General features: G+C 40.0%; 1 protein-coding gene across 1 annotated transcript in view; it reads right to left on the bottom strand.

Moving 5' to 3' along the window:
* SVEP1 (sushi, von Willebrand factor type A, EGF and pentraxin domain containing 1) overlaps positions 1–20,538 on the bottom strand; it is a 120,567-nt gene that overhangs the window by 72,858 nt on the left and 27,171 nt on the right. Inside the window, exons 4-6 of the mRNA XM_039566578.1 lie at positions 7,367–7,525; positions 6,942–7,121; positions 1,838–2,017 (exon numbers count right to left, since the gene is read on the bottom strand). Coding sequence (XP_039422512.1) covers positions 1,838–2,017; positions 6,942–7,121; positions 7,367–7,525 — 519 coding nt within the window. The remainder of the gene's footprint in view (positions 1–1,837; positions 2,018–6,941; positions 7,122–7,366; positions 7,526–20,538) is intronic.

The following is a 20,538-nucleotide window of genomic DNA, read 5'->3' as shown; positions in this document are numbered from 1 at the left end:
GTCTCTTGGAAAGAGATGCATGACAACAGACCCCACAGAAGTGACTGTAAACAATCCAGGCAGTGTTGTGGTACAGTGACAGTAATGGTTACAGATGGCTGTGGTGCAGTCTCAGTGAGCTAACTTGCAAATATGGCAAACTTTGCACTGATGAGCAGTCAAACTGAAAAGCATTCAGAAAACCAGCTAGACGAATATCCTGAGGTCCAAGAAATCTGTTTCAAGGTAATAGACTGAAGACAACTCCAGTTTTCTAACAGAAGGATATGACATTAATAAATTATCAATTACAAAAGCCTAAATACAGTAGGATTTCCAGCGCCTTTTATCCAGCAAATGGTAAATAGTAATTAGGAGCTATTTGGACTAAAAATAAAAAAGACAATACCTCCTTGACAATTACGATAATTGAGAAAATGGGTACAAAGAGTAGCTTCTGAGGAGGATACAGTATCAGTTTTCTGATATACATCCTCACATGAATAAAACTCCACACATTTATATTGAACCAGAATTCCAGCAAGCTTGCTCTAAACACCCATCACAACAAGAAGCAGCAGAAATGCTTCCCAGCTAACACTCTTTCCTTTCTGACAATCAAAGGTAACTTTCTCATTAGATTTTTCAGACTCAGCAAAAATAAGATATTGCCATGGATAATCCAGGAATGGAGGCAATATTACATGGTGTGAAGAAATCTTCTGATAGAGAGTAGAGCTGGATTTTATTAATCAAAATGCTAAGCTAAGAAGGATGAATTCAACTGATGAATATGGTTAATCTTCTAATTATAATATTCCAACCAGATTTCAGGGGCCCTTCCTTTTGAAGTTAATTGAAGTTTTTCCACTGATTTTAAGAGAAGAAAGATTAAGATCTCTTAGCAAACCGTCTTGTTAAATTAATTCTTGTGGATTATTTTCATCGTTTTAGAGAATGTACTTACAGTTAGAAATTTATGCTTGTCTCACACAAAGTCCACATTTTTAAGACTGCAATAAAACAGTAAAGAAATAGCCACAGGTTCAAATGAAGTCACCCTACTGCCATTGTATTTACTGGATCCAGGTGACATATACTTCACTCTGACTTTATTCAGCACTGGATCAGCTTCTGAATTGCTGGATTTTAGACTTGTGCTTATTTTTTTTTTTCCTTCAGTCTGTGCTTGAAAGTGTTTCAACTGTATTTCATCATCTTACTTTTCAAAGTTAATTCAAGACCTGTCACTAGTCCTAAATGGACAATTCTGAAATATATAGTCCTTTATTTCTGGAACAGCAGTACATGCCTAGCTATCCCTGCACAGCTGGCGTGACCCCTGAATTCTGACTCAGAGGTGCTTAGTTCCTAACTTGTGTAATCTCTTATTTCCTTGTTGTGAGTCCAGCAAAAGTGACAACTACTGCACCTTTACTCGGGTGGTTTACACAGGGCCTGGCTAACATAAGCTAGTCCTTGCCTGCAGATCAACTTTAGCTTTATGATGGTAACTCGAAGTACTGGTTGTTCATATTCAATCCCTAGCATAGACCTACTGCTTCTGTGTTTCTTGTAACACACTGTGTGACAGTGTCTGACACTAAGGAGACACAACAACCTTTCAGTAATCAGCAGTCCATGTGGGATTTAAATGACAATCTGTCCACTTTCTCCATTTACAAATTCCTTTGCCCTTCCCCAGCTTCTAAGATTGGTATAAAACATCCATACAAAAATTCTCATTTGTAGCTTAGCTTCACCAGTTATCAAAATATGGAGAATTTCTCATCTGTGTCAGCATGTTGGAAAAGGCTGTGCTCTGACATGAACAGAGAGAGTTAGGTCAGATACCTACCCACACACTTTGGCTCCTTTGAATCCCACTGAGTGGTTCCCTGGCAGGTGAGTTTGCTGTTTCCTTCAATTTCATAGCCCTCATTGCAGGTCACAAAACATACTGTCTTATAGGAAATATCCACTGTTGAACAATTAATGTGTCCGTGTTGAGGAGACCGAAGTCTGGGACATGTTCGAACTGCAAAGGGAAAAAAACACCAGTTCAGTCTGAGCACTGAGTATCAGTGGAGTTACACTACTTTGCCCAGTTTTTCAGAGGTGGGAGAGATACCATCTTGTACATTAGTTACAGTAACTTGTACGAATTTAGGGAATAGAGCTAGTACAGAGCAGATTTTTTCAAAGGCTTGATACCTTCCTCTTCCGGAAACAGTCTTACATGAAATAAATGTATGAGGCTGGGCACACACTTCCAAGTTCACATAAGTACTGACATAAGTCCAAGCTAACAAACTAATTGTGCATCTGGCACACAGTGTGGGGCCTGAGCTGGTAATGCCTTCAAAAGAGGACAGCTGCAGGCATATGGAATCCTGTGGAAAATTGTGTGTCCTTGGGAGTTCCTAGTTTCTAACAACGCCTGAGAGTTCTTTGGGGAATTTCCAACTGGCAGGCTGGTATGGGCTGAGAACACACCAGGCAACAGGCTAAGAGCTTATGAACAGGTCAGATGACAGTGCCCTGCTACTCAGGAGTGTTCTCAGGCACTCTGGACTGCATTCACGGAATACAGACACGGGTAAGCCTCAGCAAATAAGAAGATGCTCAGCATGCTGACGGAGACAGAGAGAGGAGGAAGGAACTTATACGGCTTGTATACCAGGTCCATGAGAGATGAAAAGGAACAAATCAGGCTGTTGCTGAGACAAAAGAGACCCTTTCAGGTGTCAGGCATGGAGACGGTCCTGGCTGCTGCTCAGCACAGAGGCTTTTCTCCTGTAATGTCTTGCAAACACTGAAAGCAGTGTGACTCCAAGGAGAATGCAGTCCTGTGCAGGATATGTGTGCAGAAAGGGAAGCAGGGAAGTGAAGAGTGATCCTCAGATTGTCTTATGGTTTTACTACTGAATCCTGATGCTGCAATCTAGCACAAAATTACTCTGTAATTAAGATTGATCCCAAAAGAGATGAATGATCACAGTAACAAAAAGGTAGCACTGGTATGAACTGGATTTATGTTCTTTGTTTCAATGTCACAACCTCAAGATTTTATAGTAGGACCTCTTTCCTTTGTACGGCCTTTTCAGTGCAGATCCTTTTAAGCTAGGATCTCATGCTCCAGCATTTTTGCCCTTGATCCCGTCCAGACAAAACTCTGAACTACATACACACTGCCTGGCCTTTGGGTCCCTCAAATAGCTAAGCTGTATACACCTACTGTCTGGACATGACTATGTGATGATCACGATACCCCAATAACCAGCCACTGACTTTCCAAAATGAGTTGAAAACTCTGATTTAAAACTGATCTCAGCTGAAGCTGGCAGATACTGTTCAGTATGTTCAAAAGAGGGATAAAAAAACCCATGAGGGCAAATGGTGTGATTGCTCGAAAATATAATCAAGAAGACCACATTTCCTTAAACCCACAGAATGGCTAAGGTTTGAAGAGGCCACTGGAGCATATCTAGTCCAACCTCTCTGCTTTACGTTGGTCATCCTAGAGCACATTGTACAGGGTTCTGTCCAGACAGTTCTGAGTCTTGCTAGTGAGGGAGACTCCACAACCTCTCTGGGCAGCCTGCTCCAGTACTCAAGTCACTCTCACTGTGAAGAAGTTCTTTCTCATACTCAGGTGGAACTTGCTGTGCATCAGCTTCTGCTCACTGCCTCTTGTTCTATTGCTTGGCACCACCAAGAAGAGCCTGGCTCCCTCCTCTTCAGATACTTATATACAATGGTAAGATCTACTCTCAGTCTTCTCCAGGCTAAACAGGTCCAGCTCTCCCAGCCTCTCAACCCTTCCTCACAACATGAAATCCTTTCTCATTTGATTGTTTTCCACAGCTTCTGTTTACCTTGCTGGCAGGAGGGCAACCTCTGGTGACGGGTGGCTTCAGAGAGCTGGACAACTTCTCTGCTGTGTTTTGGGAAGCTGATTTTACCAATTAACCTAATCTTGCTGGTGCCAGGTAGAAGGCAAAATGTGATCTCCTCTAGAAACACACTCAAAGGGAAACCAACTTGGCAGCCTCTCCTTTCTCCAGTAATTGTTTACTCTGCATACAAGTGGACACCACTAGGCACCTCAAACTAATTAATGGGCATGTGGACTGAGTGCTCCTTCAAATGAAAGCCAGCTCCATAAATGTCAGTAACTACAAAGCCTCTGAAAGCTACAAACAACACATATTAAATAATGTCTTCTTTTTTTTAAACAGCTATGGTGACACCTAGGGAAAAAAAAGTTTGTAGCAAAAACTATGTATATGGGATGAGAAAGAAGCAAAATAAGCCATGCAGATGTACCTAATATATCCTTATATTACCACTCTCTCACTTTTACTCTCTGAAAGTATTACTACTCTTGTTCTTGCATATACACAGGCATTCTTTAGGAAGCATATTTAAAAATGATCTTGAAAGTCCCATTTTGTGAGAGGCGCTCTGAGCTTCAGAGCAGCTTTGTAATATGCTGTATCTTAACCCTAGTAGGGGGAGTAAGAAAAACATGTTTACAGCTGAATCTCACATCTTTCATACACAAGAAAGTAGGCTTGCTCTCTTAAGATATCTACAGAAATAGAAATACCCAATCTGCAATAAAAAGAAGCAAATTCTACCAAACTCTACTACTTAGGAAGCCTAAATGAATTAAGATACTGAGGACACTCTTGGCAATGTTAATGTGCCTACAGGGAAGGCAGTCCCTTCACTACCTGCTGTCTAGACATTTCTTCTGGAAGGACTACACAGCTGCAGTGCTCTTGCCTCCTCAAGTGTTTCAGTGTTCACACTTAGTGTCTCAGCATGGCTCTGGCACAAACCTGTAACTGAGCCCACGTTACCTCAGTCATGGTTCCAAGCATTAAACACCAACCCACCCTCTTATCAGTAACATATTTTCCACGACCAAGAAACATTTCCATAAAGCCAGTGAAAACAGTAACAACAATAGAGTATATTCTGCTTGCTCTGGGGTTTTTCCTAATAAATTGTTCTTGATTAAATATATGGTTTGCAGTTGTTTTTTTCCTGGGTTGCTGTTAATTGCATGACATATGACTGCATTAATCACTTTCTAATAGCACAGCAGATTTTAGCTAGAAAAAGAACTGAGGAGTATTTAATGTCAAAATCCAAAGCAGTGCAAAGGGATTTTCCTTCACTCTCCCTTCCTAATTTATGTGATAAAATACTCCTGGGATTAACAAGATGGCTATAAACCATGCCTTTGATCTTTCTCCCTTTCATAGCCTGAGTGAATCAAGACTAGCAGATCTAGTACATGTAACAGTAGGATTTTAAATACTTTTTTTTTTTAAACTGGAAGTCTTGAGTATGATGGACAACGGCACAAAAAAAGCAAAAATATATTCTTCCAATGCTTCAAAGGATATTAGCTCAATAGCAAGACAGTATCTCAGTGCCTTCCCCCAACCTTCCAAATTCCCTGTTAAAGAAAGATCACACCCCAACACCAAGTAGGTGAATTCCTTTAAATGCTCTAGCAAGATTTTCAAGTACTAGAATCTTCCACTTCTCCATGAAAGAGAAGATGAAGGATCACTTCTTTGTGGCTGACTGCAGCTTTTCCCAGATTTTTTGCACAAGGGGCTCCTGTGTGACAGAAGCTTTGACAGTGGGTCCCCCAATATCCCAGTCTGCCTGAAGCAGCATGCATTTTCAGTCTATGTTTTGACTGCTGGAAAGCCCACAGCTCCAAGTTCTGCTACTCAAGATACCCTCATGTTACTGGCCAGCAATTTATTTTCCATTGAAAGCTTCTCCTTCCTGCCTCTTGTCACTGGAAGCTAAAAAGGAAACCTAAGATTTCCAGAACTATTTGAAGAAATGTCCTGCAAATCTAGGCAGAAGTAAACTGCTATAGGAAGAATGTCCCAAGAGACCGATCTCTAGCTCAGATTCCTCCTTTCAGAACCATAAGTTGCTGTTTCTTTCAGGGCTGCAGTGTTTGCTGTACTGTCATGAAGTGCTAATGCCTCCAAAGATCAATCCAAGGCCAGGGCAAGAGTTACAGAATGAGCTGATGGCTTTTAATTTACTAGCTTTCAGGGCAGCACATTAATGTCAGGGGCATTAAAATCAAGTTAAACATGCTGAACTGCATCTTGTGGCTGTTGAGGAGATAAGGGCTTCTACCTGGTTTATTCTTTTTCAGTCTCTCCTTAGAAGACATACCAGATATACAGACATGGAATTGCAGTTTTCATTCTAAACCATCAAAAACCCAGCCTCAGGTAGAGACAAATAATAGCAAAACAAATCTCTGCTCCTATCAGAAAATCCAGAACTAACATTTTTCAGGATGCTCTTTCTTATATCTTCTCCCTTTCACACCTATTTTTTTCTGGCTGGCATTCTTCTATAGTGAACTTCTAGGATATTATAATTGAAATTCCACTCAAAATTCTTCTGAAGACCCTGCTCAAGTCCCAAGCTTTCCTATTTTTGGTAAGAAGAAATTGTAAGAAAGCAAAATGGAATTCTTCCATGGCTAATGTCTCCCAGCACCAACGCCCCTCTAAGCCGAGAGTTTGGTGGATGTTCTAAAACTGCCATGTGACAAGGTCTTGTTACATATTTAAGTACTTGGTAGGTTCACTGGATTTACACAATGTAGATACTAAATTCACAGAAATTAGGTGGAGAGAGGTGAAGAGAGATTTAAGGAAGGTGACTGTATATTCACTTGCAAAAGACTGTCTGCTTAGTAAATCTTGCTCTGCTTTTTCCTTTGTAGAAGTCCTCCTTCCATTTTAGAAAGGAGGGAAACAGAGTGATTGGGGTGGCAGCCAGCCTTTGGAACTTTCTTTCACACAAGGACTACCAGGATCAGATCTGCACGCCCAACAATGTAGTGAGTAGAGAACACCACTGTATTGAACGAACAACAGAAAAAATACTTTTCAAACACATACCTCTGCAAGTAGCCTCTGATCCAGACCACTGCCCATTTGGTTGACAAAGCCGGATGCTGCTTCCCACAAGATCAAATCCTGCTTTGCATCGGATTCCACAGGCAGCATTAAAGTAATTGTTGCAGACATTCTGGACAAAGTGACCATTTTCAGGGGGCTTCAGTTCAGGGCAGTGAACAACTAAATAATCAAACAGCCACAACAAAGTGGTTACTAGCTGGAGGGCAACAGGACACTGAAGGAAAACAATCCTTTTAAATTTCTAACTCAGCTTGCACCTTGGCATTTTTTCTGGTTTGGAACAACAGAGAAAATCTTGCATGCAATTTGACATGACCCTCACAGCACAAAGCCACATAAAAAAATTGTCCCAGCACTGCATTGTGCATTCCAGGGGTATTCTGTTCCTGGATGGAAGCACTTACCTTCACAGGTTTGTCCTACAGCACGATATCCCTCCTGGCATGTACAGTCCCCAAGGGAGGTACTTCCTGGTGGAGAAGTATGATTTTCATCAGGACATGAGATGCAAGTGCTGATTCCTCCTGGTGAACCTTCAGGCTTGTATGTTCCTGGTGGACAAGCTTTCAGCAAAAGAAAACAGAAATGAGTTCAGGACATTCACCTTTCACCTAGCAGATTTGTTCAGGTGTGTTGCTTTACTCTTTTTACATTATTCATCTATATATTCAGTGTCACTTAGGGCAGGAGCATTCTCCACTTAAAGTACTGCAGAGCTGTTAAGAGGTTTCAAGTAATGCCTACCAGACTCAGTGGAGTTATCTACAGTGACTGTCCGGGGACTGACATTAAATCCATGATTAATCATCTTGAAAAGAAACCCAGTCCCAGAAGACACACACTGACAAAACCTGTGCAGATCTTATGAAGACATTCTTGATTCAGAAGTGTAAAAAATTAGTTCAGACTTAACTACATTCAAAACTACACAGATGTTTAATGCATACAGATTCATCATAAAAACCTAATACAAGCCAGCAAAACCCCCATATGATATATATGGTCTATATACTAGATGTGCGAAAATGTGCGAGGCACCAAAAATGAAGGGATTAATTAAAGCAACTACTTCTGAAGATTTTGCACTCATTTATATTGCATTTCATATTTTTAATTCTGTGCACCTACACACACAAGCTTTAAAAACATTCAGGTGATGTTTCCTAATGCAGGGAAAATGCATAGGGAAAAGGCACCTCTCACCAGAGAACTTCAGATTGGCTTGAAAACTCTGAGTCTTATTGCTCTTTGCCTTGAATTCTATTCTTCAGGAAATCTCTGTAATTATTTGTTTCTTTCACAAGATACATGAATTAGGGGAGGGACTAATCAATAGATGCTGCTAAACTGAAGTTTTGATTGACAAGATTACCACTTGAAATGGAACTCAAAGACACTTCTTCTGAAAAATGTAACTCCTAATGAAAATTCAGAAAATATTCTGAGAAGGTTATGCAATATTAACACTGAAACCCAACCAAAAAAGCTCTCTCTCCATTAACTTCACTGTCAACCAAATGGCCACATTTTCTCCTGCAGACTGCAGGTCAGGCTCTCATATGCTCCCCTCAGTACAGTCAATTTGCAGCATTTGATGTAGCTTTGCATGGTAAAAAGAACTGTACAGCCATAAACAGCTCAAGTGACTTCCTCCTTACACAGTTAGGTGTGCCCTGCTTCTGGAGCTGGTCTCTCCTGTGGAGCTGTATCTCCTGGAGTTGTGACATTCTGGCAGAATTAGTCTCTGCTTTGGTAGATGTTAGACCAGCTCTGTCTTTTCTGCCCGTTAGATGCTAAGACACTCTGTCTATTGTCTTACTAATGAAAACTTACTGCTTTCTAGGCAACTGGAGAAAAAAAAAAAGAATACAAAGACAAAAGAAAATCCACTCTCCTTTTTCCTCATCTGTCATGAGAGAATTGACTTTCATAAGCCAAGTTTTATGGAATATACCTCAAAAAAAATCAGCCAATATGAACAGGTGGTACTTTCCAGAAGGAGGATGGTTTTTTTGGATAGGTTCCAGAGAAAATACTTTTGTTTGCTTTTCAGAAAACTGTGTGTGGTTTTTTTTTTTGAAGAAAGCAACTGAGCTGCTTCCAGGAAAGAGGCAATTTTGGGTGCTGTAATTTGGATTCAAAAATTTTTATTTTAAACACACTTTTAAAGAGACAATGAGCCTTTGCAGTAAGGGATATAAGTACAAAATAAATCATTTCAGGAAGGAAATAGGGCAGAAAAATCCAATCAGATTTAGAGCTGGGATTTTTTAATTTTTGTTTTGGGATTTTCAGAAAAGTATTTTGAAAAAAAAGTCTGTTTTTTATAATGCACCTGTTCTTCCCATCCAAGACAATCCTCTTGGACTTCTACTGCTTCTTTCCTTTCTCTGTGCAGAAACTCCCATCTTGACATCACATGACTCTGAAATATTGTCTCCTGCTTTAGATGATCAGAGTATCAGAGGTATTACTCTGAAATCTCTGAAATACTTCCATATGGCACTCTGTGGAAGTCTCTGTGCATTCTTTTTAAAACTGTATCCAGCACAAAGTGATGAAGTGCATCCAAGAGGATACAGGAAAGAGTGAAAATGAAGCATCACAGGGGACCTGCTCTATGACAGTGCAGCCCTCCATATGTCAGTTGAAGTAAATTAGTCTCTGCCTTTTCCATGGCATATAAAATGACGTTGGTGCTTCATTCCAAAAAATCCCCCACCATAAACTAACAAACCCCAAACCTAATTTCTCTCCTCCTTTCAACCTCACCTTAGATAAAAAAACAGCAGAAAGTTTCTGTTTTGAGAAATATGGGATAAAAATAATCACCCATTCTATGATGTGAGCATTTTAAACAATAAACCCAGCAATTTGCTTAGAGCTTTGAATCAGTCTGGCTTTGAAGAAAATTATTAATTCTGAAATCACACTTACAATTTGCTCTTTCCAGTCAAGCAGCAGGAGGTAAATAACACTGTTAAAATGGTTATTAATGTCTCTACTGAGAAAAACGTGTTTCCCCAAATGTCCTCATTCTTTTTGTATGCTTCAAAAGCTTATCACTGCCTTTGCATGAAGTTGAGCTATATTCTAACCTGGCTTGTTATATAGAATTTTTTCAAGTCTGAATCCCTGCTCATTGATCCCACATATACCCTAGACATATTCAAACTACAAAACTCCACACAAGTTACAATCAGAATCTTTGCCAGAAAGCACTGGCTTACAGAGATATTTTGAGTGTGTGAGATCACACAGTCTATCCTGAGATGTGGAAGAGATGGTTTAAGAATAGTGCACTTCCATCACAGTCGCAGAGGTTAGCCTGGCCTCAGCTCATATTAAAACCATTCAAAATCAGCTGTGGATGAGCAGAGCCCTGGCCATCTGCTCTAGACTGTCCACACTTGACCCAGCTAGACTGCAGGCCCATCCCAGCCAGCACTACATCATGGCACAACTCCACACTCAGTGATGGATTCAAAGGTAAGCCAGAGCTTAAGGGAAAAGCACATCTGAGGAGCACACGTGGCTCAATCCATGACTGATCATACAGTCAGTAATTTTTTCCACGGATCAAGCAGTATCAAATTTCGTTCTTGTCACCAGCATGCAGTTAGCAACTCTATGCCAGCAAAAAAATGACTACAGAGAGAGATCATGTTCTTTGGTGCTAATCCGTAAAAACAATTAAAATTTTTTTTGACATTTGCTTCCCCTTTCCAGCAATGTCACGGTATAAAAAGCCTCAGAACAGTGTGTGAATAAACCCCAGTGTAAATAAGCACCAATCCATCACTGTCAAGAATGACAAAAAGAGGCAAGAATTGAAAAATGGGAAAACAATTTTAACAGTATCAGCCTTTAAACAGAGAGGACACTCATGTCCACATTGCATACATGATTTCCTCAACAAAAAAGAGAATTTCTATATGTGAACCATGTTGTTCTCTGCCCAGTAGTGAGGGGGGGGGGGAGCAAGGAAATGCTTTTTGTTTGATGTAATTCTCCTCTTGAGACCAGAATAGTGAACACTGAGTTACACCAGAGGATTACCTCTTTGTTAGAGGATATCTGGAAGCAGGGATTAATGTGCTAACTCAAACAAGCACAAGGCCCAGATTCCACAAGCACACAAAGATGGCTCACATGGAAGTTGTCATCAACAACCTGCTTTCATAAAATGGTAGATATTCGTCAAGAACTCACATGCAGATTCTATTGTCTGTAGTAATGACAGTGCAATAACTTTCTGACCAGAAATGATAATGAATGCTTACTTCAGCACGCCTCCTGCATTTTCCTCCTCAGATATATTCTCCTAGAGTATATAACTAACCAAAAAATTGTAAGGAAATCCAGCATGTCTCTTCTGGTTTTGAACGTTACTGGGCTGGATGACATCTAGGGCCACCAGTGGAATGCACTTTCTTACTTACACTTAAGTTGCACATAGAAAAGAAATCATTAGAAAAGAAATATGACAGGGGTTTGCTAGAAACGAAGACCCACAGGGCAGACAGAAAAACATTTTGGACAACAAACCATATTGACAGCATAACTATATGTCAAGATGTTGTTTGAATCTAAACGATAGAATGTTAGAAAAGGCCACTAAAAATTAATGAACAGACTTTCAAATTTAGTAGGAACTCTGTTCTGCCTTCCTACAGTAATGAAATAACTGACATTTTAATCTTCACACAAGAAGAATTTAATGTTGTAAAAGTGGCAACATAAACAAAGGCTTATTTCAAAGACTCACTAAACAATTACTACATATTATCCAGTTTGGCTTCTTTAACACTGCAAATGCTAAAGCCAGCAGCAAAGTTAAACCAGTCGGCATTGAACCCTCACAATGGCATAAAGACTCCAGTCTGGACTTAAACAGGTGGAGATTATGTGGCAAAGGATTCTTCTACTCTGTGACACAGGATCACATTTTTTCCTCTAAAAGTACAAGTAAAAATTTTAAGGATAAACATTTCTGCCTTAAAAATGTAAAACTTTCAAAATCCTGGGAGAGCAGGCAATTTCCTCCCCAACTACACTAGTGCTCTAAGTCACTGAAATGGAATTATTCTTCAATTATCCCAGTGTTAAGAGAGAGGAGACTCAAACTCCATGTATTTCAAAGATTAATTTGAGGGATTTTGTATTTTCTTCAATGCATAATTTCTCCCACTAACTACCTCTACTAAGTAATCCCTGGTATGAGCATTTTTTCCACACTTTATGCTAATGAAGCATCCGATTAAGGGTTTATCTTTTGCGGGATATGGCAGGAATCAGCTAGGCAATATCCTGCTTTCTCCTGCATCAACCTGAGCTCTATTCATACACAGCTACTCTGATAACTGTAGTCCGTAATGCTCATTTTTTCCCCAGAAGTGTAAAGCCTAAATGAAATGACACCTTTATGCAAATCGCAAATAGTCTTTATAACTCAGTCTCCAAACATCTTCAATGAGGAAAGAAAGCCTAGTTTTTCATTTAATCAAGTTGTGTTTATGATATTGTAATTATATTTGTGACACTGATTGCATGGATAGGTACTCAACACAGATGTTGCAGAATCAGAGTACACCATGAATACCTGTGAAAAAAGTGCTCTGGCAGCTGTCTTTGCCATTAGTCATGTTTTAAATTTGCTACCATGAATAGACCTGACAATAAAACTTAGTTATTTTATGAAATGGGAATTAAAACCTTAATAATGAAGGATATACAGAGAAGTTACAGTACAGTATCTATCATGTGCTACATCTTTCTATGTTCATATCTGCATCTCTCAACATGACAGAGTACTACGCAATCAAATTTGTTTAAGCGCCAAGCACATCCTCTCTTAGAAGTAGCAGGAGGAACAAGAGGCTATTATGAATTTCCTTTGAAAATAGCCTGCCAAATAAAATACACTTTACAAGGAGAAGCCACAGTGTCACAGAGGAAATGGAGATCCCCATTCCACACCGAGCAGTCAAAGACTTCCTGACACTTTCCTACTTACTGCTGCAGCAGAAGATGAGTTTGGGATGTCCTGCAGTACTAGCATACAGTGTTGCTCAAACCTCCCTCCTGCTTCCAAAACCTTTCTGCTGCTGCTGTTGCACACTTAATGTGTGAGTGACCTCTGCAATGGAAGAATGTGAACAACATGGGATGCCACAGCTTCATGGAACTCCCCAGTCCTCTGCAACCTCCATGCATTTCGCAGCAACATCTCTTGGCTATTGCTGTAACCTTTTTATGGGCCATTCTCAGCTTGGGCCAGTAGGACTACAGACCACCACAACCTCTAAAATATACTTCACTGAACCCGCACACAAAGATCTTTAAGCTTGCTGCTCAAAGACTTTCCACACAACGGGCTCTCTGTTGTAGAGATTATGTCCAGAAATTTGTTGTCATATTTTAATTATCTTGGAAGATGGTTTTTCTTAAGATCCTCTATATGGTAGATTTTTCAGGTTGGCCACATCATGATTATGAAATGCCTTTAGAAAGATAAAGAAAAGCAAATCTAAACTTCTAGCAGATACAGTAATCTACCTTTCTGCAGTTTGCAACAGGTATGATACTACAAAAGAAAAAAAAAAAGAAAATGAGGCAGGAGCATGCTAGGGTTACAAAAAATAGGCAAGAAAGTGGCTTTAGTTAAACATTTGACTTGTATGACTTGTACAAAGACTGCAAAGGAAAACCCTGAGCTTGCCTTTACGTGTAGGAATCAGGGAAAGATTTCTAAGTCATAGCATGTTCTCCAGCTCTTTAACATCTCCTATTATCCCCAGCATGTGCTCTGCATTAATTTCAGACAGCATTGAGCCTGCTCATCCATCTACTCTTTGTCAGTATTTTTTAAGCGTCCTTCTCAAAGCAACATGATTAGCAATTTAACAAGCTAGATGTCTGTTCCTGTTTGATGTATTTTGCTCCATCTCCTTAGTGGTTCTACAAATTTCCTCTAAAGCAAGGGCAGCAGGCTGAAACAATTCAGAAGTTTAGCTGTGTCTCTACATAATACATAGAGGATGGTTCACTCAGACCTTACAGTTGAGGTTACAGACAGCGAAATTGCAATATTCCACTACCAAGTAGGCTGCAGCATTTGCCATGACACTTAGAGATGATTTAGCTCTAGATTTTTAAGGACTTCAAACAGTCATAACAAACTTTGAGAAGAAAAAACTTTTTCTTGATGAAAATGAGAATCTTGGATCCCCTCCCATGAGGCAGAAGATGTTGCCTGGAAGGAGATCCAGTCCTTGGGTGAGCATCCCATCCTAGTACTGCAAGCATACGCGGTGTGGAGAACAATCTGCCTGCTTGAAGAATATAAGCCCAAGAGACACCACAGCTTTTAAAAGTTAGGATGCCAACAAGAAACTTCTCCACAGGGAGGGCTGCCTGTGCTGAGCATCTCTGGGTAGCTTGGGGCCAGCACATTTACACAGGATTACTGCAAAGCAATGACTCTGAATGCAAAATACCCTCCTTGGTCATAGCAGCAGTATTGAGAATATATAGACAATCCATTTATGCCCACTTTTAAAACTTTTTTTGAAAAGCAGGCCAAGTATTATATGTTTAAAGCTTGGTGAGTGCCTTAAACAGATTCATACTTGAACCACACTTGCATTGCAGGGACACAGAACTGTGAGATGTATTATAAATGTTTTACAATCATAAAAATAAAGACTACTGATAAAGATTACTACATATACTTTTACAGAAGGTAACTTTTCTTTTTGTTTCAAAGCATGTGGCTTACTTAAGAATAAGAATAAAAATCCAGATTCTATGCACTGTATTGTAACTTTAGAGGAAGCCTACCCATGCTTCATTCAAACAACAAATTCACAAGATAGATCCTGACAACCTATAGTACCTATATACAGAAAAGTGCAGTACCTATATACAGAAAAGGCACTCATGTATTGAAATTAAGCTCTTTGGGTTTAAGTCTTGGTGCATTATAGACAGTTACAGGTTTGCTGTTTGCATGGACATAAAATCCAGCCATGGTGATACATTTGGAGGAGATACCCAAACATACATATGCCTATCAGCTACAGATACCAGTTCACACCAGCACTACTGATTTTTAGGCCTTGAATATTGATGTATGTTCTCATGTCCTCATGTATTTCTAGAAGCTATAGTGCTAAAAGTGTAAAATTAATTCCAAAACTACAAAAAGGCTTTTTCTGGGAAATTAACTCAGTTAATGTTGTGAAGTTTGCTATGCAAATAAGTATTATTTATGAATTTATTTGCAGGCAAGTAAAGGTTTTATGTCTAAAACTTCATGCACAGTGAGACCCTTATACAAAAGGGGAAATCCAATAAATTCTGAAAATGCTTTGCTCAGAGCAGCACTGCTATACAATAGGCTTCTTTGGACATAGTATTTATCATAATCACAGACACACATTCCTCAGCAAACCTTGATCACTGCTGATGTGATAGCATATGCTACTCTCAATAGTACTGTTCTAAGTGCCCTGGATAGCTTCCTGCGATTTAAGTATATAAACACTGGAAAAGAGCATCGCCATCCTGTCCTAGATGCACTTGTTTGCCATTATTGCTGTGAAGTTACACAATCGTTTTTAGAAAAGCAAATTTAAACCACCCCCCCCCTAAAAGCAGACAGAGTGATGTAAAAAAAAATTCATTAAAGACAATCCACACGTTTTGTTTGTGCTACACATAGTTGAGAAAATACCTGTTTGAGAGATCTAGTATCTGTCTTGTCTGAAGGCACTGGAAGCCCAGGGTTCTCTAGACCTGGTCTAACCATTGTACCATGCATCAAATAACTCTTCTTGTCCTTTTACCCTTTCAGAAAGGGTTCTGGGTCAAGAAGGAAAAGAGAAGGACAAGAAAAGGACATATTTGCAAAATCTACCACCTACCTCCCTAAGAAGAAGGACTAATAATCAGCAACTGGTGCCTAAAGGGCTAAAATGATCCCTAGGCCAGATCCCAAGTGATGGCTGTTAGATACAGAAGAGTGGAAAAGCTCCCCTGGGCTGCAGTCTATGCTGCTCAGCTAACTGCTCTGAGAGCTAGAGGCACACACTGGGAAACAAGAAATAGAATTCCTTTATCCACAGCTTGAAAGATGGACTACTTGGCAAGAGAGAAGTCTGAGCTGGGATGAAAAAACTCATTCTTTAACAACTCCTAATGTGCTACACCCAGAGGAATCTGGACAGAAGTGAGAATCTCCACTGCCTGCGACCCCTTGGACATGCTGCAGTTACCACAATCCAGCCAGCACTTGCTCAGCACAGCTACACTTTCTTCCAGAAGCAGGGAGCAAGAGTCTCATGTTACAGCTAACACAACACATCACCTTCTCCTGGGATTGCTCAGTATAACAAAATAAGGGAGAGGGTTTAGAAGCCGACAAAGCACGTATCCCAAGCTTCACAGCACTGATAGGTCACTGCAGTGAAGAATGTGCTTGGTGGTTCAAAACCCATTTCCACTATGTTCAGCAACTTGAACAGTTTTGTGTTCAGTGATTCTTGGGACTTAATAATGTAACCAAAAATTACTCTCTGCTCAAACTGAATGAGCAAACTGGCTTTCCTGGTAGAAGCAAGTTGTATAGGGAATCCAGCAGTAGTCAAGAGACTCCATATCCTCAGATTTTCTCATTCTCATTGGTACAAAAACTGTGAATTTTCTCTCTGGCAAAATATTAACAGAGCCCTGTACATTCCTGAATAATAGTCTAATGAGAAATACTCCTTTTCTGCTGTTGCTTCCAACACCCACTCCCAACAGCTTCTGTGCATATGATCCTGGAGTTAAAAAAAAACCCCAAAAAGCCAGATACCTATTTCTGCCTCCTTTTCTGAAGATCAGAGTAGTTCCAGTGCTCAAACACAGTTGGGGAATGCAGCAAGTAAAAGTTATTATAAACAGGAAAGAGAAGCTATTTCTGCCAGACCCTCAATAAACTGTCACTACTGCATTAGGTGCCAAACTTGGCCTCTTTTCCACATCCCTTATTTTCATCATTAAGTATACTTTTCAACAACAGTGATTATACTCCTATTAAGTAACATTTCTGAGCACTGAAGATAATAGCACATGACTGTGCAGATGGAGAACATATGTCACTATTTCCATGTTTATTTACTTAGCAGCCCAGGGTAGGAAACAGAGTTTTTGGTTAACTTAAGACAGCTGAAGCACATGCAATAGCTCAGGCCAGTAATCAGGCAATAAAAAGTGGTGGTTTTGCCGATTATTTTTTTACATATTGTGAAACTACCTCAACTATCCCTGCATAGAGTTCAGTAAACTGTTGTAATCTTGATGTTATAGTTCCTGCTTAATTCCTGGAATCACTACTGATACTCATGATTTACTGTGAAAAATGCCATAAATCCCATTCTCCATCCCTCAAGCAAAACTCTTATGGAAACTGACAGGATTCCCTGAATTCTTTTGATATTATCCAAATATGTATATCAAAATAAAGTCTTGTTTATGGAAAGCAAGAGCACTGAGATAACAACTAAATCACTATGCTCACTGTTAACTGCTGCTTGCTCAAGAAGCACTTGAAGTGACTGCTTCTCACTTCATTTTCCCCAGTTGTCGCCTGCCTCTCACTCCTTTGCAAGATACAAAAGATGTTCTTAAGAACACATGACTCTTGCTAAAGCAATGTCTACTGCAGGAAGAGGGTCACTTCAGATCTGAAGAAAGGATTTTTAAATACTTAGTCCTGTGGCTGCCAACAAAATTAACATTTCTGCTACAAAGGCTAAAAAAAGATGAAAAATAAAAAAGATTATCTTGCAGTGTCTTAACCAAATACACAGCCTCAGACCTCAGTCTAGTGAAGCTTCCTTCTGTGAAGAACTGCCATTGAAAACATTTCTGAACCATACTATTCATCCCCCACTAGACAGCCACTCTGCAAAGACCTAATTTTCTGCAATGCTGGAGTTCTCCCATAGAGAAGGAATCCCAGGGTAGCAAGTTGTGTTTCTAAGACCCCTCCTTGCAATTTGGTCAATCAGTATGACAAAAGGTGCTAAAGTAGCGCCTGTAAGTAGGGAAACACCAGCATGATGTTGTCTCAAGAACTGTCAGGTTCTCAACCTCTCTGCACATCTAAGTGAAACTGAGGTCTCTGTCCCAGTTCTCCAAATGTAATTTTTCCACCTTGAAAAGGCAGAATGACTTGTTCTCTTTGTAAAGGGCAGCAAGACTCTTTGCATGTTTTGTGAGAAAAAAGGTCTGCTACACTTCTGGTCCTCCCTTCTCCTTTAAATAAATGCCCTTTTTCTAAGCTCTTTTGCCATAAACAAGACCTTAAACATCTGCAGAGATGGAGAATAAGAAGGAGGGAACACTGCTAACTGCAATCTAAAGCAAAAAGGAAAAAAAGGTAAGCATGCCCAGAGAAGGGTAGTAAAGATGGAAAAGGGTCTAGAGCACAAATAGCTGAGGGAGCTGGGGATGTCTAGCCTGGAGAAAAGGAGGCTCTAGGGAAAATATTATCACTCTCTACAACTCCCTGAAAAGAGGTTATTGCCAGCTGGGGGTCAACCTCTTCTAAGTAGCAAGCTACAGGCTGAGAAGAAATGGCCTCAAATTGTGCTAGAGGAAGTTTAGGTTGGATATTAGGAAAAAAATTTTCACCAGAAGGGTTGTCAAACTTTTGAAGAGACTGTCCAGAAAAGTGGTGGGGTCCTCAAACCTGGAGGTATTAATAGATGTGTAGGTATGGTACTTAGGAACACGGTTTAGTGGTGGACTTGGCAGTGTTAGGTTAATGGCCAGAACCAATGATCTCAGTCATCTTTTCCAACCTAAACAGTTCCACAATTCTATGAGTACTGCAATGGAGTATCACTGCTAAGCAGTGAAAAAGGTAGGCATGAGGGAACACTCAGCTACTGTTACACTAAAGAGATACTGCCAGAGGGTCCCTTAGTGTCTGAGGCAAGTATGATCTCTCTCAGTCCAAATTTTGTGATCACATTACTTCGGTTCTCAGGAGTTCGGACTGTGAGCACAAGGTGAGGTACTGGTCCACTTAAAAAGCCATACATGGACGCAGCTTGGCTACTCTCACTGATGAAGTCAAGTCACTAAAGAGAACTAAGTGTCCTTGCCTTTGTGCCACGACCTAACCAGAACCCCTGACATGACCTAGCCAGAACCTCTGTGCTACCATTGGGACAAGTTTTTAAATGTTTTTGGCCATCCAGGAAGAATATGGGTGTTTACAGAAGTGTAATGTTTTAAAAAAGGTATTGCAATTCATAAGGCATTTTGAATTTCCATTCAGAAATAAAAAAGAGCAAAATTTATATATGTGTTTTACTCCTCTACAATTCAAAATGGCATAAAACCCTCAAATGATGGGATTTGCAAGTGACAGCATATTTTGATACAAAGTTGAGGCAAAGGCTTAGGCTCTAAAATGAGGGAAACATTTGCATTTCATGTGATATTCTTCACCAAGCTGACATCAGAAATAGGCCTAAAGGATCAGAGTATGCTTAGGTATACATACTAATATCTCTGTGAGACAGAAAATAATGCAAGTCCAAAAGAAACACCAGCTTAACAACGTGTAGCTCTTCTGGTATATGACCATGAGGCTTGGTAAGCACTACTTACATCCTGTGCTGACACCTTGACTCCTCAGAACAAGGCTACTCAGTTTCCCACTTTCCTCCTTGTATGTAGAAAAACTTAGTCCTGTGAACTGAGTTACTTGACCGACTTTTACAGTATTTCATATTCCTGCAAGAAAACCCCTCTTCCATGCCATCTGTTTTGAGACTCAAGGCACCACTGTGTCACACAGGGGTAAGAGATGCAGAAGATACAGACCATTAATCTGCTGCATTTAAAGTTGCTAGTGCACCTCCATCCTTGACTGGACTCCCCAGAGTGGGCACACACGGTGTTGCTGATGTAAGTTGCACTCCTATGATGCTAAAGTTATTGCAGCAGGCTTTAACAGGCTGACATTCCCATGCCTGCACAGTTCATGGTGTGTTCTGAAGTCAGCAGGTGGGTGATGTGTGAAATGAGGAATAGAAAGAGAAAACACAATAACAGGCTAACAGTTTCTTCCAGAGCTCCAGATATTTTTATACAGTCATAAAACTCAGAATATATGTTTTTAAATTCATGTGACTTAGAGTATTCCCACCTGTAGGTGCTTCTGTGTTCCACCAGAATACTGCCTCTCTACAGTTTTCAATACCACCTATGTGTATTTCCAGATATGAGTTTCACTAGGGGAACACAGTGAGAATTTAGCAAGCACTTTTCTGCCATAAAACCAAAAACCAGAGCTGACGCGGAGCTTGACAATAGTCAGAGGAATGCTGTACTCTCAATTAATCTGTGAAGTTTTAACCAACGAACAGGCTGGAGTTAATGGCAATAATCTGTAAAAAAATGACATGCAGTATTAGTAGCCTCAACGCAGAAAAGTTCTTGTACTTTATCTTCTGGAATTTTTGTTTGAGAAACAAACCCCATGCCACAAGGAGATGGCAATTTTGCATGGATA

The sequence above is a fragment of the Corvus cornix genome, chromosome Z, assembly GCF_000738735.6.
Source record: "Corvus cornix cornix isolate S_Up_H32 chromosome Z, ASM73873v5, whole genome shotgun sequence".
In the NCBI taxonomy this organism is placed as follows: domain Eukaryota; kingdom Metazoa; phylum Chordata; class Aves; order Passeriformes; family Corvidae; genus Corvus; species Corvus cornix.
This window is presented reverse-complemented; position numbering and strand designations above follow the sequence as displayed.